This window comes from Callorhinus ursinus, unplaced genomic scaffold (genome assembly GCF_003265705.2).
Source record: "Callorhinus ursinus isolate GAN/ISIS: 27379988/994484 unplaced genomic scaffold, GSC_fseal_2.0 scaffold10, whole genome shotgun sequence".
Lineage (NCBI taxonomy): Eukaryota > Metazoa > Chordata > Mammalia > Carnivora > Otariidae > Callorhinus > Callorhinus ursinus.
In genome coordinates, this window is record NW_027397072.1 from 32,173,903 (window position 1) to 32,191,074 (window position 17,172).

At 44.3% G+C, this 17,172-nt stretch overlaps 1 protein-coding gene across 3 annotated transcripts in view; it reads left to right on the forward strand.

Moving 5' to 3' along the window:
• The window catches only part of ARHGEF33 (Rho guanine nucleotide exchange factor 33), a 73,580-nt gene extending 59,055 nt beyond the window's left edge, over window positions 1-14,525 (forward strand). The window contains exons 16-19 of one of the 3 annotated variants that reach the window (XM_073897324.1): window positions 1,247-2,060; window positions 6,440-6,579; window positions 11,801-11,875; window positions 13,653-13,735. In XM_073897324.1, coding sequence (XP_073753425.1) covers window positions 1,247-2,060; window positions 6,440-6,579; window positions 11,801-11,852 — 1,006 coding nt within the window. In that variant the 3' untranslated portion in view covers window positions 11,853-11,875; window positions 13,653-13,735. Of the gene's footprint in view, window positions 1-1,246; window positions 2,061-6,439; window positions 6,580-11,800; window positions 13,175-13,652 lie in introns of those variants that run through there. The other 2 variants (XM_025867604.2, XM_073897323.1) reach the window with 2 other exon arrangements.
• Window positions 14,526-17,172: the final 2,647 nt, after the last annotated feature.

Below are 17,172 nucleotides of genomic sequence, written 5' to 3' on the forward strand. Positions count from 1 at the left end.
ATCCTGTAGAGGAGAACTCCATACAGAAAAAATACCTTTCCTGAGTGGAGAGTAGGAGATAGGCAGGAAGAGAGTGTTTACTTTGTGGGTCACCTCAGGTTTTATAACAACAATAAAGCTATCTTCTTTGAAGTGCAACAAATAGAGCCCCCAAAAATGAAATCCCTAGAGATTATAGCCAGACCAAAAAGATGGTTGCCATTGCACTCTATGTTGGGAAAATGGCCAGTAAAAAATTTGTTCTCCAAGTGAAAAGACGATTCAAGTTAGGTCAATATTTCATTTTATCATTTCTTTTCACCTTTGAGTGTGAGACCTCATTTTCATCTTAAGATTACCAGAGAAAGATACTCAGTATTTGCATCTGTTTTTTCTTTTTAATACATCTGCACTTTTAATGCATTTTTGTGGTAGAATTAATAAACTATAAATAAATAAAAGGTTGGGTCAGTGTGTAGTCATGCACTCACATCTGCCTGGCAATTACCTTCCACCAGAACTGGCAAATCCCATCCAATCTGATGTGTATGCTACCCTAATACCCTATGTAAATTATTCATTACTCATGATTAAACATGAAATTGGGCTTATTTAGAGTGAGAACCTTTTCATTTTGGTGGTTGTTTTTGTCGGTGAAAGTTTGAGACGACCTTATAGAGCATGCTCTATAGCCACAAAATTTTTTAGCTTTTTATTATGAAAACTTCAAATATATACAAAAGTAAAGTGTACAGTGAACCCCATATGCCATCATCCAGGTTCAGCAGTTTTAATTGTTCTTAAGCGTGAAGATCCATGAGTCAGACAAGAGTTCTTTCCATTATTTTGTATCATACTGCTAGGGCAAGAAAAGGAGAGCAGAGAAAAGGAGGTACCTTCGGGCTCTGGACACGTGGTGGGCGGGTCAGAGCTTCCACGTGCCAAGTGATGACCATCCTTGGCTGACCTGCCATCTCTATGCACAGCCTCCTTGCTCCAACGGATACTCCGGTCATCTGCTTTACAGATGGCATTTTCACCCTCCCACGTGAGCGACCAGGGCTCATGGGGACTCCCTTAGCTGGAGAAGCCTGTGGAGCTTGGTAGGTGACACACGTAGGCGCCTGGGGGGGCAGAGAGGAGAGGCAGTTCTGTGTCTAAGCGGTAGCTGGCCGACACGTGTTGCTCCCGGCCTCAAGCTTCGGGGAGAGGCCTGCACTAACCAGTCGTAAGCACACCTCTTTTGTATTCTGTTTCCCCTTTAAAGACATTTGATGCCCCCAGTGAAGAAAAGCCAACAACAGCAAAGCCTGATGGAGAGCATGCAGCCTGGGAAACCCAGTGAGTGGGAGATGGAGGGCAGAAAGCACGAGAGGCCCGAGAGCCTCCTGGCACCGGCGCAGTTCTGTGCGGCCGAGCAGGACGTGAAGGCGCTCGCCGGGCCCCTGCAGGCCATCCCCGAGATGGACTTCGAGCCCTCGCCCGCCGAGCCGCTGGGCAACGTGGAGCGCTCCCTGCGCACCCCAGCCGAGCTCCTGCCCGACGCCCGCGGCTTCGTGCCCGCGGGCTACGAGGAGTTCGAGTACGGCGGCGAGATCTTCGCGCTGCCCGCGCCCTACGACGAGGAGCCGTACCAGGCCCCGGCCCTCTTCGAGAACTGCTCGCCCGCCTCTTCCGAGTCCAGCCTGGACATCTGCTTCCTGCGGCCCGTCAGCTTCGCCATGGAGGCCGAGCGGCCCGAGCACCCGCTGCAGCCGCTGCCCAAGAGCGCCACGTCGCCGGCGGGCAGCAGCGGCGCCTACAAGCTGGAGGCGGCGGCGCAGGCGCACGGCAAGGCCAAGCCGCTCAGCCGCTCGCTCAAGGAGTTCCCGCGCGCGCCGCCCGCCGAGGGCGTGGCCCCGCGCCTCTACAGCACGCGCAGCAGCAGCGGCGGCCGCGCGCCGCTCAAGGCCGAGCGTGCCGCGCAGCCGCACGGCCAGGCCGCCGCCGCCGCGGCTGCAGCCGCCCGCGGCGCGCCCAGGACCTTCTTTCCCCAACAGAGGTCCCAAAGCGAAAAGCAGACCTATTTGGAAGTAAGGAGGGTAAAGTAAAACCGAACCCAAACCCACAGCGCCGGCAGCCCCGGGCCTAGATCTCCAGGGAGCAGACTGGGCTCCCCTAGCGTGGAGGGGAAAGCGGGCAGGCCAGAGGGGGAGCAGAGGCCGCCGAGGGAGAGCCCCGGTCGGAGGCTTGTCCGTCAGGTGCCCCTGGAGGCGAGCAGTAGGGCCCGTTCTGTAGTGCCAGGGCACGAGGGCGTGTCCTGCATGCGTATGTATGACGGCAAAGAGCCAGAAGAGAAGACGGACTCTTAGACCTGTCTACACCGTCACCACCCTGCCCCACACCTCCCCCGTACAGAGAGTTAGGGGTGTTCTCTGCCTTGCTGCTTAAGCCGTGGCACCTCACAGTTGCACTTCACATTCAGAGTCCTGCACGCTAGTCCCAGACCTGTTTCGTCCTCTGCCTGGCCAGGCGCACCTTCTCGTGGAAGTGTTCCAAATACAGAACCCCATGTGCCGGCCTGCCCCTCTCCCTGACCCGCACTAGCCCTGCTTGTAGCTAGGGAGGAGGCAGGTTGCCCCGACCCACTGTGGACTCCCTGCAAAGTCTGTGGCAAATATGACCGGAAAAGGGTGTCACGTTGCTTTGCAGATTCCACTGGGACAGAGACAACACAATATAGTCAAGGAGGCTTGGGCTCGCAAATACCTTCTTTGGCGTCTCCATATCAGTGTTTAGTATTTTGATGTCCAACCTTGCTCTCTGCAAGCCTTGGGACGTTTAAAGGGGTGTTTAAGTACATATCCATGAAAGGGCTAGTAGTTCCTGAGCAAACACTTAATTTCTCTGCATATGATTGGAACAACGCAATTTCTGATTAAGCAGAGAGTAACAGGATAGCTTTGACCTCTGCCACCATCCTTTCTGTTTAACCTCGTTTTGAGAGTGGTGGTTAGGATTTACAGGGCAGCTCTGTATTGGTACATCTTGAAAATGATACAGTCTAGGACTAACTTGTATCAAGCTCTGGAGACCTTTTGCCTAGACTAAAGGAGGTTTTTCCAGGAATAAGGGCCCTATAATCCACCTATTCCCATTTCCAAGTGAGTGGGGGCAGATTGAGGATCACTGACTCCTTTCATTCATTCATTTTTCAGCAGACAGCTAAGGACAGGGTTCAGAAATGAATGGCACCTAAGTCTCTGTCCTCCAGGACCACTGGCTTGTCGCAGGAAGGAAACACAGAAACACAGAATTATAATAAATTGTGGGAACACATGGGAGGGGTATTTAAACCCTGCTGGGGGTGATGGTGGACAGACAGGGCCTCCTGGATAAATTGAATGTCTGAATTCAATTTTAGAAGCTGCCTAGATGAAGAGTGAGGCAGGGAAATATGAAAAAGGCTCATGAGTCTTTTTTAAAAACAGCAGGGTGACGCTTTTCCTCTTGAATACTGTGCCAGGTGGGACTGGTGGACATCAGGCCAGAGGAACAGTAAGGGGCTGGGTCATGAAGTTCCCTGGAGCCGGTAGCTAGCCATCTAGACTCCAGGAATCAAAGTCTGACTGGTTCCTGAAGAGGGACCTTCGTATGCTCAGCTAAAGTTGCTGAGATTCCCCAGAGTTCTGAGATTTTTTTTCTGGCTTTGATTTTCAACTCTGAACTTCACAAAATTTTGTTAGGCAAAATTTCTTAGGCAAATCAATCTTAGGCATGTGTCAAAGTTTAAAAGTTCACTAAAAAGGGAAGTAGGTAGGAAATAATAATGCCAATTCAAATTGACTTGAAGTAGGCAGAGATTAACATGTAAAACCTTCTAACTAGTATAGTCTAAGCTGCAAAGAATGCTTTTATTTCACGTGTTCATAAAAGTCTTCCCCTCCCCCAGTTAATATGTGAAAAATGGGAGTTCAACAACTGACAGGGAAAAAAGCCCAATCAGAAATAACAATATATCTGAGAAGCAAACGATGAGTAAAATATTTGTGGCTATTTATCGGACATACCAGATAACAATAAACAGTATATTATGTACTGTTAATCAGACATCCTGGACAGCAAGCTTCATCCCCTAACAGTGTAAGACACGAGTCAAGTCGGTTTAGAAAGTGACAATAAGATGTCAAATAGAGCTCAGTTAAAAGAGGCCTTTTCTCTTTCAGTTATCAGTAAATTTTTCAAGCATGTGAATTTTTCATACAAAGTTCACCTTGCTTATTATTTCTGCTTTTGGACAAAAACTTTTTCTTTCTAAAAATTCAGAAGGTGTGGATTGTTGGGAATCCTAGAGAGAAGGTGGAATACAAAGTCCAGGTGGGCAGAGGCTGTGTGTGGGTATGTGTGTGCATGTGTGTATGTGGGCAGGCATCTGTACGTGTATATATGTGTAATGTGTGCGTGTTTGTATGTTTGTATGTGAGTGTGAGTGGTTGAGGTGGGAGTGAGATGGGGTTGTAGTTGTGAAAGATGAACCCTTCAAAAGCCTATCTTTAAAGGTGTCAGCTCTTTCCTGTTGAGATGTATAAAGCTCCTACTATTTCATCTCCTTAAATATACTCTGTGTATCTTCCACCCCTGCCCCGCAGAGCCAGCTAAACCCTGTCTCTGAGAGTCAGGAAAGAAGGCAGCGTGCTTTAGTGCAAAGAGCACCTACCTGGGTGTCAAGAAATCTGGGTTCTAGTCCTGGCTTTGCTGCCAAATAGCTGTGTGCTTTTGGACAATTCACTTGGCATCTCTGTACCTCCAGTTTTCTCATCTGTAAAATTAAGACAATATATACCTTAACTAACTCACAGTGTTGTTGTGGGCATCAGGCCAAATAAGATAAAGTATGTGAATATGCTTTGTAAAGTATGGAATGCTATACAAATGCAAGATATTATCAAGATCATGATTGCACAGAGAGATTTTCCTTAAACTTAATATATTTAGTTCCTAAACAGTCCCTAAAAGCCCAGTTTTCAAAATGTGGTCCTTAGACTAGTGGTAAATGCATTCATTAACCTGGGAGCTTATTGTAATTGCAGAATTTGGGCCCCACCCCAGACCTACTGAATCAGAGTCTGCATTTTAGCAAGATTCCCGGGCGACTCATGTGAACATTAAGTGCAGGTGGGCAGGACCATACCTTAAACCACTGGTTTTTCAAAAAAGTGTGCATAAGGATTACCAGGACCTAACTCCAGAGTTTCTGATTCTGAAAGTCTGGGTTGGGGCTCAGGGCAGTACATTTTAAATAAAAGCCCCAGTTGATCCTGTTGCCCCAGGACCACTTTGAGAAACCCCACACTAAGCCATCAATATGTTGCTCTCCATAGTTTAATAATGAATCTTAGTAGCGTCTTAGAGGACCTCTAGATCTGCTACTGTAACCCCAAGTTAAATTCTCAAAGTCAAACCCATGTTTCCTGAAAAAAAAAAAAAATCATCCCAACGCCTCACTTCACGGTCCGCAAGCGGTCACCCACCCAATTCATGAAAGTTTCAGGGTGGTTTTTGCTTTGACTCCTTGGGTTCTCTTCTTAGGTTCAAAATGAAGCAACTAGATTATTTGAGGTTGCTTTTAAGTCTCAGTCACCTCACAGTAAATATTTCATTCATATGGACATAAATATAAGTGCATATCTATTTTATTTAGCACATCTCACACTGAAAAAGAAACTAGAAAGTTCACAGAAGATAGAGCCTTATTTTTTTATTAATTTTTACCTAACACTGCACATACCACGGATTAAGAATGCCAAAAACTATATTAAAGTTGTATTTGCAGGTTGGAGGTGTGTGGCAGGTACACATAGACACGTGCGTGTATGTGCCCATATAGACATGGTTGGTATTTGCAGGTTGGAGGTGTGTGGCAGGTACACATAGACACGTGCGTGTATGTGCCCATATAGACATGGTTGGCACCTACTTCTAAACAGATCTGACCCTGCAAAACCTCCTTCCCTTCTTTATGTCTAAAATGGAGAGTTAGGAACATGAGTTTAAAACTAGCATTACAATGAAGGAACTGTCATATTTTGTAGAAAGAGAAAACATTCCCAGAGACGAGAGGGGCCCCCTACTTGTTTTCCAGCAAGACAGGATTGGTGCCAGAATAAGAAGTTAGTCTCCATGGCCTTTAGATACTGGCTAACTCCCCTTATGTCCTGATCTTTAATTATTTTTATACCATAAACCTACTCTAAGACTGTTTGCCTTGATACATACAAAATACTTCTGCACTCAGCAGGTTATCCTCTTTTCAACTCCTCATCTCTTAACTAGCCTAGGTTTGCTTTAGTTGGAATAGGGTGCTCACCATTAGTCTTTGGGGTGGGAGAGGAAAGTGACAAAGTTAAAAAAAAAATTGTCCCAGTCAGGATAAGGTTAACTTTGGAAAGAGTAAATAAACGTCCCTCTTTTGTATTTTCAGGAGATGCATTTAGAAGACACCACCAGATTCTGTCCAAAGGAAGAAAGAGAAAGCGAACAAACATCTTTCAGCGATCAAAACCCCAGGCAAGACCAGAAAGGGGGCTTTCGCAGCTCCTTCCGCAAGCTCTTTAAAAAGAAGTGAGTAGCCCTTAGACAAGACAGCATTGTAACTCATTTCCCTTTGGGCTAAGTCTGGAGGTTTTAACAGTAATAAGGTTTAAGTAGCCTGGTTTCACACAACAGCTTCAAGCTCAGTGCCTGCAGCCAGTAGCCGGGAACCCTGAATCCCGTCAGGTGATGAGTTCTCACTGTAATCTCCTAGAGTAAAAGCAAACTCAGCCCTGTCTCTGCCTCTTTTAGCTCCACTTCCTTGTTCCCAAAGTCATGTGTCTGAGAAGAGTAAGCCGAGGAGGTCCCCAGGGTAATGAGCCGGTGACAATCAAATCCTTTTAGACGGGGAGGCCTGGGATCCACTGTTGGAGTTGGGTGTAATGGGTGCTCCATCCAAATCTCCCCACCTGTGGAAAGTTTTCCAAGGCATCTCAGCATTTCTGCCTGTAGGAGTCTATAGTTACCCTGGATAACTATATGTTTATAGTACATGTTTATTGGGACTTTTGCTAGTGTTTTCCTTAGCAGAAATGATGGAATGGATTTGACTTGGGCCCTAGTTAAAAAAATCACTTTAATGGAGTTTCCATACTCCATAAGAGGCCAAAACAAGACATTTCCCTTCTGTGGTCCTTCTAAGACTTTAAGTCTTTGTTGTAGGAAATCACCCACTAGGCATTTTGGCCAGCACTTATCAGTACTGTCTTATAGACTGGGAGGTGGTGGCCAAACCCCAGCATGAAATGTAGGGAAGAAAGATTTGAGCATTTAGCATTTGACCTGAGAGGGATTCTCCAGTCTAGCCATTGCCTGCCTGGGAGACTACTGTCTCTTATCTCCACTGGTCCTCACGCCCCACCTCCCCCTCCCTTAGAGAGATTTTCCCTGCTACTTAGTTTCTCTTGGGAGAGTAGGTTCTTGCAGTCAGTTTTAAACAGTTAGTGGATGGAAAAGTTAAAGACACTATAGCTGCCTTTGGAGAGTTGCTGATAAGTGAGGAAGTTGAGGGACATCACTTTCTCCTTGAGGGTAGAAGTTACTGGCTGATTTAGATAATGGTCTCAATGGAAGGGGGCAGGCCTGGAGTGAGGACTTTTTTGGAAGGTTTGTCTAATTTTTCTCCCATGGGGAGGGTGGTACCCAGATTAGAGGATCTGTGAGTGTGGGTCCCTGCCTGTTGTTACTGGGAGAATGAGGAAGGGGCAGAGAGCAAGAGTATTGCAGTTAGACACAGTACTACTCCACAAAGTCCTCTTTCAGTTTTGCTAAGGCACGCATGTCTATTGCTAGATTCCTTTATGCAGGGGGTGAGGAGTTAAGACTCCTATCCCTCTCTACGTTCATAGATTAGATTTTTCTTGGCCCAGTGCCTACCTCTGTCATGTTTGACCAGGGTGGAGAAACCTGGAAGCAGACAACCCTCCAGCCTAACCTTAGGATTTAGGCTCCTGAGTCCTTCTAAAAGACTCCTAAGATAGGCACTGTTTAAGCCTATCTTTTTTTTAGACCACAGTATTCCCAAACAAAGAGCCACTTTTTGCCCACTGCCATTTATAGTGAGTGGGTCTGTCGGAAAACAGTGAGCCATGGATTCACCGCTGGTTCCTTCACAAATTCCCATTTTTCAGAGCAATGTAAGAAAATGCTCTGCCAGTTACTTGAGGCAGAGGGAGTAGACTTGTCCTCCCTGTATCAAGGGGGCGGAACTAGGAGTAGTGGGTAAGAGGAAGAACTTTCTAAAAATGCAGGTACTGGAACTGGAGCTGGCTGCCTCATGAGGGAGTGGGTTCTCCTGAGTAGAAGCTAGATGACCCTGGTCAGGGATGCTAATGGAAGGGATTCCTGCACTGAGTGGGAAACTGCCCAAGATAAGCACCTGAGTCCTTTCTAGTGCTGAGATTTGCTTTATCTGTACTTTGGCTTTGTTTTAGATCAATCTGAGTAATCACATCTTTTTAACACCTGGAACAAGAAATTAATATGGCGTTGGGACCTATAATTTTAAAGACTCACCATGTGGAAGACCTGATTTTACCTTTCTGTAGCCCTCCCACCACCACCACCCCCGCCCCCAGCCCTTGGCACAATGCTGAGGACTAGCTGTGGACTCTCTAAATTCATGTTGGTTAATTGCTTTCAGTCTTCTTGCACCTTTTCGAGATCCTTCTTAGAGGTTTAAATGGGTCTCCTTACTCCTCTTATCCTTTCTCATAGATCAGGCTCTCCTGCATCAATCACAAAGCTGCCACCAACCCTGCTGCTGCCTTTGTATTTAAAATCTGAAGTGGTATATGAATGGACATAAAGGGGGTGCCACACAGATAGCTGCTCCCTCTGGCAGGCTTTCCTGGCTTTGAACATCTGGGGTAGGATTGTGAGCACCACCAGGTGATACTTGCGTATCACCTTGGGTCAGGGAGCTGCAGTGGGCGCTTTGGGACTCTGCACAGGATAAAGAAGCAGCCTGAGTAGCTTCTCCTGAGTGTTCTCATGCAAGAACCATGGAACATTTGCTCCATTATGCTAAGATAGAGAGCAAGGGCAAGAAGGTCCCAGAATAGCACAGAAAGGTCAGCGGCTCTTAACTCAGTTGAGAATGCACCATTCTTCTCAGTAGTTAAGCCTTCTTTCTTCTATGCATGTGCTGTATGGGACACTTGTATAGGAATCGTGAATGACATACATAGTCCCAGCTGTTACATAGGAACTTGCACTCTGAAGTCAGGCATGACTGGACATGACTGTCCACCAAGTGGACAGATCCAGGGAGGAACCGGAAAGAGACATTTAGCTCATTCTCCTCCCATGTGTCGAGAGTCAGGCTGGCAGCAAGCCCTGTGACTTTAAGAAGTGGTTAATCCGGGGTACTGGAACCATGCCACAACCTGGCCTCAGAGGTCCAAAATGGACTCGTGCCAGAAAAACCACCTGTGTCACATTTGGGGCTCGCTGCCTGCCTCCCCCCACAGCCCTCTGGAGGCTCATTCCTGTCTACACTGACACCCTTTTTGTATCCATAGGGGCTTGTTTGGCTGGTGGCCCCACACACCCAGAGTGCTGCTTCGGGATGAAGCTAGGCATGGAGCCAGATGCAACAGAAAACCTGAGAAAGGGTTCTCTTCCCTCTGAGGCTGGGAGGGCCGAATGCTCAGACCCACAAGGATTCAAAAGGGAGATCAAGTTGACATCATTAAAAAAAAAAAAATCCCAAAAAGTGCCCAAGATATTTGGGGAAAAGGATGATGCTCTGATTATCTCTGTCTCAGGCACATTTGTCCTGGGTAGATACCAGGTCACATGTCCCTGAAAGCTGCCCAGAATTGATCAGAATAAAGACTATATATCTAAAGCTTGAAAATGTTAAGTGACTTAAAAAAAACTCCTAAATGAAGACCTTAGAAGCCAGGAACAGACCCAATGTGATAGGTTGATGCTGGACTGAATCCTTACCTCTCTGCCTTTGAGTGGGGAGTAAGGCAAACTGTCCCATTCTGGAAGGCTGTATATGGAGGCCGTTCAAGACTTACATCTAGACGACTCTGGAGTGTGAGGCAAATGCTACTTTATATTTATATATAAATCTTGCACTTAGTTTAGTAAGTATTCTTGGTTGGGGGTGTGGCATGGAGGAAGAGGATTATGTGAGACAGTTTAGGGCTAGAGAGTATAGAGGCTCTTTTTATCCTCAAATTTGGGGGAGTGGGATAAAAAATATGGCTTCCAAATGATTAATTCTGCTTCCTCACCCATTCTCTTCCTCTTTAACATTTTATAACTTATATGCCTTAGACTGTCTCCTTCCTACATCATCCCCTCCCTGCACCAATCACATCAAAATCTCTCTGTTTTCTTAATCACACACACACAGAATACTTCTACAGGGCCCCATGTAACCAAACATCCCTGAGTCCTCTTCTTTGGTGTCTTATCAGCTGTTTCTGTATATGCCCAGCCTCGGCTATGGAACAGAGCATGTAAGAGAAAGCAGGACTACTAAAGACCTAATTGATCATTTACACCTAACCTTCTTCTTTACCTCCTCACAACCTATCTCAAGTCCTTCTCCCGTTTCTTACCCACTCCGGGCTCCTCTCTCATCTCATTTCCCTACCTCACTTCAAAATTAAAGGAGATGACTGAAGACGTAACATTTTAGATGACTTAAACCTCATTACAAATGTGTCTTGATAGGTCATTTGAAATCCATCACTAAGTTAAGGGTCTTTAGGGTACTAGGTTCTGTCTAGCACAAAAGAAGTAAAAGACAGTTGTAGCCCATTAGAAGCTTACAGTTGAAAGGTAAGGGTAACCTAGCTGAAGGCTTAGTACCTAGAACATAGTAAGCACTCAACAAACATACAGTATATGAATGCTCATTTGTCACCCTGTTGATTACCAGGACTGACTGATTTGGGCGACAGAATGGGTGTTCCCTGCTCCCTTCCTTTTCCATGTGCAGGTCTCCTAAAGCTTTCATAGCAGACAGTCTTTCCAATCAGAAAACCAGCCCTTCTTAGGTCAGAGGGTTCCACGGCACTGGATACTTCCCCTTCCTCCTTTCCCCAGCTCCAAATACACTCGCAAGGCTTATTTGTAGCAGATCTATACTTGTATGATCTACCCAGCTTTATTTTCTTTGTCTCTGTGGACTGAGTGGAAGGAAACATAGCAACAGGTTATTCTCTTTCCATCAAGCACTTGGATTGCTATGTGTCAGGATGTCCTGGCAGCCACTGTATGCTTATCCAGCAAGCATTTGCCTGCCTGTCCCTCTAGTGTCTGCTCAGATTTGCCCTGCAGTCGACCAAAATGGCCCCAGGAGCTCAAAAGCCATTTCTGTTTTATAGATGAAGGGAATAAAAGCAAATACACTGGCCCTTCTCCTAGATTCTGCAGGTTATTTCCCAGTAATTTATGTACACATTACTTCAAAGCCTAATAGCCACACATTTGAAGAGTCCAAGTGGCCACATACTATTTAAGCATTGCAAAGGGGTCGGTTAAAATTATCTTTAAAAGGATAAAAATAAGCTTATAGTCATGGCTACAGTAGAATGCTGGATTTTGAAAGGGATTGGCAAGTTAGTCATTAGTTAATTAATAGTTAATATCAAGAAATGCAGAGAAATTCACATACTTGGAGACACAGAGAAAGTGGTTTTTGAGAAGAGCGGTTAAAAAAAGAAAATACTAAGCTGAGTTTGTGGACTTTGAAAACTAGACAGGGCGATTTTGGCATTTGTTTCAGAAATGGGAACGCAACTGGTGAAGATTTCTGTGGTCCTTGGGGCTGGTGGTGACATCAAAGCTTTCCCATTTCCAGGTAAACACTAAACAGTTGCATGTTGGAACCATCAAAGTATGACATATTGGGTTTTGGAGAGATCAGATGCAGCTAAGAGGGGAAATGTGAGGTAAAGATTTTAAGTTTTGACTAATGATTTTCTGATGAGAAACCACCATATGGGGGAACCATTCAGAAGAAACACCAGCCAGATTCAAATCTTGCTTCTTATTTCCCACCCCCAAAACTATAGGCATTTCTAGCCTTCTGGATAGAAGATATGGGGAAAGAATAAAATTGTCAAAAATATATCTTCCTAACATTTTGGGCATAACTGTACTAACCAGGGATGATTTGCATTGTAGGTAGGTGGGAACTCTGAGTTGAGAGAAGGCGTGGCATTTTAGGGTGGGGCATGTGGAGGCTGTTTCAAGGGAGAGTTCCAAGGGGGCTTCTGAAAAGGAAAAGGACTTTCACCCTACCAGATAAGATATAATCTTATCGGATGAGTATGCAGATGGACTGGTGTTGAGAGAAAGAATAGTTTTTCTTCTGTGCACTGGGGTGTAGTGGAAAAGTGCTTCTTCCTGACCGAAAGTAGAAAACATGGTGGGCAGCTCTGGCTTCATCTGTGGTACCAAGTATCAGGGTGAATAATAAAAAAATCCAGTCAGTCATTAGGTGTCCAGACATCAAGATTTTAGTCTTTTGTGTGGATCCAACTTCTTTCCTTGAATAATGTAAAGGGATGTTTGAATTCTGCCCAATTAATTCAGTAAATGATAGAGTCACAATTAACTTATCTAACAACAACTGTGAGGACTCGTAGCATACCAAAGACCGTAAAAGAACTTATCCTTCTTTTGTGGATAGTGGAAGGATGCCTGATTCTGCCTCAGCATATGGAGAACTTGTTCAGTTGTATAGGAGCTTTGGACAAAGAACTTCATGTCTCATATCACTTCCATACATCCTGCATGAGGTCTTTTGATATTGGTTCTTAGTCAGTGGGCTAGTTCTACCCATTCTAGCCCAGAGTTTAAGTTAGCCAAAGGGCCCCAGCCTAGCTTATCAGAGGTTATTTCCAGAAAGCCTCCTCCCTCCAGGGACTTCTGACATGAACAAACTGGAGAAGGTGCAGAGCTGGAATGGATTACCCAACTGGCTTAACCAAGATAAAGGAAGAATGCACCCTCGACTGGGGACTCAATTGGACTGATTTGAGTTGTTGACTATTGATTGGGCTTGGTCTCCTTTGTGGTGGTTGAGATTATAGAATCTCCTCAATCTGACTACTGTACTAATTTCTGCATTCTATCAAATGTAGCATATATGTGTGGTTGGCTTCAATAAATCTTTCATTTAAAAATGAAAACAAGCAAAAGCAAGAGTTTGTAATGTAATGCCCAAATTCAGTAATGGCCCTTGATAGATAACCTTGGTTGAGAAGAATGAATTCCATCCATTTTAATTTAAGGGCCTTGGTAATTTGTGGAGTAGTTACTTGGTTGAATCAAAAATAGGATTTCCTAAATTTTCTGAGCTTTTATTTCCCTTTTACAACATTATACACAATATCTTACACTAACATACACAGTTGTCACAATTGTCTCCATAAAGCATTAGAGAGATATTCTCTTTATGTTCATTGCAAAGTTTAGTTATACATGTCCTGAGTCATGAAATTGAAGGGAAGTAAAAATTATTCCAGATCTAAGAGACAACTGTTTTACAAATGCAAAACAATTTGGATAAAATATCTGAAAACAATTAAAACCAAATCAACCTGTACTTTATCTGTGTGCTGAGATTTTAGGTCCAGTGGATCAGAATACAGGGAAAAAACTAATGAGAATCCCTCAATGGATCCTTCACCCACCAAACAAGATTTCTTCAGAAACCGACTTGCTCTTGCAAATGACCTTGACCAAGGAACAGCTGTGTAAAACATACTTAAAGTTGTGTTGTCAAGTGGTAAGGTGAGGACACAAGGCTTGTGTATATCTGTGTAGGAATATATATATATATGTGTGTGTATATATATATATATATATTGGTGTATAAATCCTTGAGGAAAACGGATATAAATACTTACATATGAAACTAAGGCAACATACAAGACACTGAAGAGATGACGATTAGTCTAGAGTTGAGAGCTGGCTTTTTGAACCTCAACGCTTGGGAAAAGGGAAATGAAGACTTTTCACAGCATTACAGAAACACAGTAAATTTGGAAGAAAATAAATGTTTGTAAGAACAAAAACTTCCAACTTGAAGTCATTCCCCCCAATATAATATTGAGCATGTAACATGGATGTGAGTTTTATGCTTCCTAGGCACTTACCTTATGAATTCATCCCAGTGTTCTTAGGCTAATACACACGATGTTAGGGGCCAGTTCTGTCTTGCAATATGTCTTCCAAAAACCCTAAAGCAATACCTAACATCCCTTAAGGCAAAGGATCAATTAACAGAGTTGTATTTTACATGTTGCCCATCTGAGTTGTGGAGAATTTGTGCTTTAACCATGATAGAGAAGGTTCAAAGCTTATAGACACATTGATCTCCAAACAGGAAGAGAACCCTGAGAGTAGTATTTCTCTTGTTCTGTGATTATGAAAATCAGTACAGGGAACAATGATTTCTCTTGAAACTGGGAGGCCAAAGAAACATTTTCCCTCATGTGGGTTGTGCTGCAGATGAGAACAGTCCAGAGTCTATGTGTTATTGAGTATTTAGGATTCAGAGATCCACTAGTGATCCTGAATGTCACATACACTCGTGAACAGATGGATTGGGGGGGGGAAGCACTTATTTAGCTACATCTTCTTTTTAAAAAGATTTTCTTCAGTCTGGAAAGAAGGTGCAACAACATCACACAGGGGTTGCTACAAAACACCAGGTCAGAATGAAAACTTAGGACTGGCAATACCTTACTCTGTTTTCAAGAAGTAAGCTGTAAAAAAAAACAGAGTTCTTCTAGTTCAGACAGAGGAATCACTGCAATGAGGCTTGCCTGGCTATGGGCAATAGAATGTGCTGTTTCCACATGGACATGTCCAAGATGGTCCACATCCTTGACATGCCCCAAACGCAAGAATAATAGAAAAAAATTACGTTTAAACAATTTGTCTCTCTTCCCAGGCAGTCATCTGTAATAAATTAGAGGCATTTGGTTACTGCTCATTCAAAATCTTGGTACTCACACCAGCTTCTTTAGAGGCTGTTCCTCTAGGAATGTGCTATTTGATAGAATCGGGGAAGTTCTGCTTCTGAGTGTTAAACAGGTTTTCTTCTACTTGTAAGATGATTAATTAGGAACTCATCCATTAGCATTTTGAACAATAGGTGATCTGGAACACTTAAAAGATCACTGCCAAGTTTGGGGAGTTTCCAGTATTTAAGTGTAAGCCAAGCTTTTCATTTTCCTGAAATTCCTGAACCCTTTTGAAGTCAGATTTCTCTCTATTAGTAGGCTGAAGACGGTTTGGGGGCAGTGCCTGAAAGCACAATGCAGAACTGACTGGACATGGAAAGTGAAGTACAAGTCACAGTCTTTTAAGTAAAATGTAAAAACAATAATGTTTCTTTCCCTTTCATAATGTCGATCATAAAAATGATCGATTACTGGGAAGGTTTCAGAACAATCACATGCCTCCCAAATTTTCATTTTGATACCATCCTTTGAAAAATCTTGATGTTACATCTGTAGCACAACTCAGTTTCGTTAGATTTTATGAAACTAGCCTATAAAACTAGTAATAATTAGTGCTGCTACTCTCTGGGTCTCCACCACCCGGGATCTGGGTTTTTCTGGTAGCTTTCTGACTGCCCCCAAGTACCATCTGTTCCCATCAATCCTACCACATCTCCATCTCTAACAGATTAACATCCCCAAAGACTGCACTGTGTGAAACTCTTTGAATGTTCTTACTTGTCAGATTCTGAGCTCCTTGACTTGACGTCCAGGGCTGTCTGTCTCCCCAGGATGGCTCCCAGGCTTCTGGCTAGCTGCCGTCTCCCACTGGGCAGGCCTGCTGGACCAGGCACCTCAGCGAGGCTGGGCTTGTATTGCTTGCTTATAAGCCGTGCACTTTGCCTCACGCCTTTCCCCAGCCTTCTTACTCTCTGCCAATCTTCGAGGTCCAGTTTAAGTCCCTCATCTTAAGTGATCTCTGGTTCTGTAACTTGTCTATCTTTTGATACATTTTATCCCATCTTCCCAAGAAGAATGTAAGTCCCTTCAAGGGCAGGCACAATGACAAACTATGACGTGTTTTTTAAATTCCTTTCCACCTCTCGAATAGGACACAGTGGGCCACAGAGAATAATTTCTACTCATAATTTGACAAAGAGCTTCAGGGTTGTCACTTTACCTTCCTGCCTTTCATTGTTTTTTTTGTAAATAAAAGTACCAAAGGAAATGAAATACAGTTGTTCTCGAAAGCAGTTTTTGCTCAAAGGCAAAAGGCCCTGCTGCCACTTTTCACGGCCTCTAAAGTTAGAAAACAGCTCTCCACAAGAAAAAAAAAAAAGTTTGCTACTTTTTTCTGTGTTGTCCTGGCTCATTTCATCATCTTTGTAGGTAGTATTGTAAATTGACAGCAGAGATAGGATCTTTAATTATATTTCTTAATGACACTTAATATAATGTTGCATTAAGGATGAAGTCAGGAAGTCAGGGTGAGAAAGAGGCTTGCAGTTCCTGCTCCTGTGAGCTCCGGTCTCCTGGAGAAGCGCAGTTTACATGGGAGACCACAGCTGTCTTCTAGAAGTGTCTGGGTTCATAAGCAGAAAGAAGCACTCCACGAAAAGACAAGGGGGATGTTTCTGCACAGGTTGGGAGTGGCAGCTGGTCCCTTCTGCAGCCTGGTGCAGTCTGCATACAAGCCTGAGCAAGGATCACCCTGTTTTTCTGACTCCAAAACTGGAACCTCGGAGAACCAGGGATTTGTGACCAGTGCTGCAGGGTTCTCTGCAGTGGGTGGTTTCATCATGGGACAAATAGTTTAAACCTGTCAGGGGCTTGAAAGTAGAATGTTTCATGCTTGCCCAGGGAAAACCCTTTGAGTAGTGCTTTCTATAGCATCTTGTGTCTCGTTCACTTACCTTCTTCAAGTCTTTACTAATACCTTTCTTTCTCCATGAGGGCACTTGTAAAAATTCAGATTCCTGGGTTCTAGCTCAGTCCCACTTTATTGGAATATTTGTGAGCGGGGCCCAGGCATCTGCATTTTAAATGCACTCAGGCGATTCTTTGGCCCACTGACATTTTAGAGCCATTACCTCTTAGACCAATAGGTTGAGTGATTTAGTATGTAAACTTCAGCACTCAG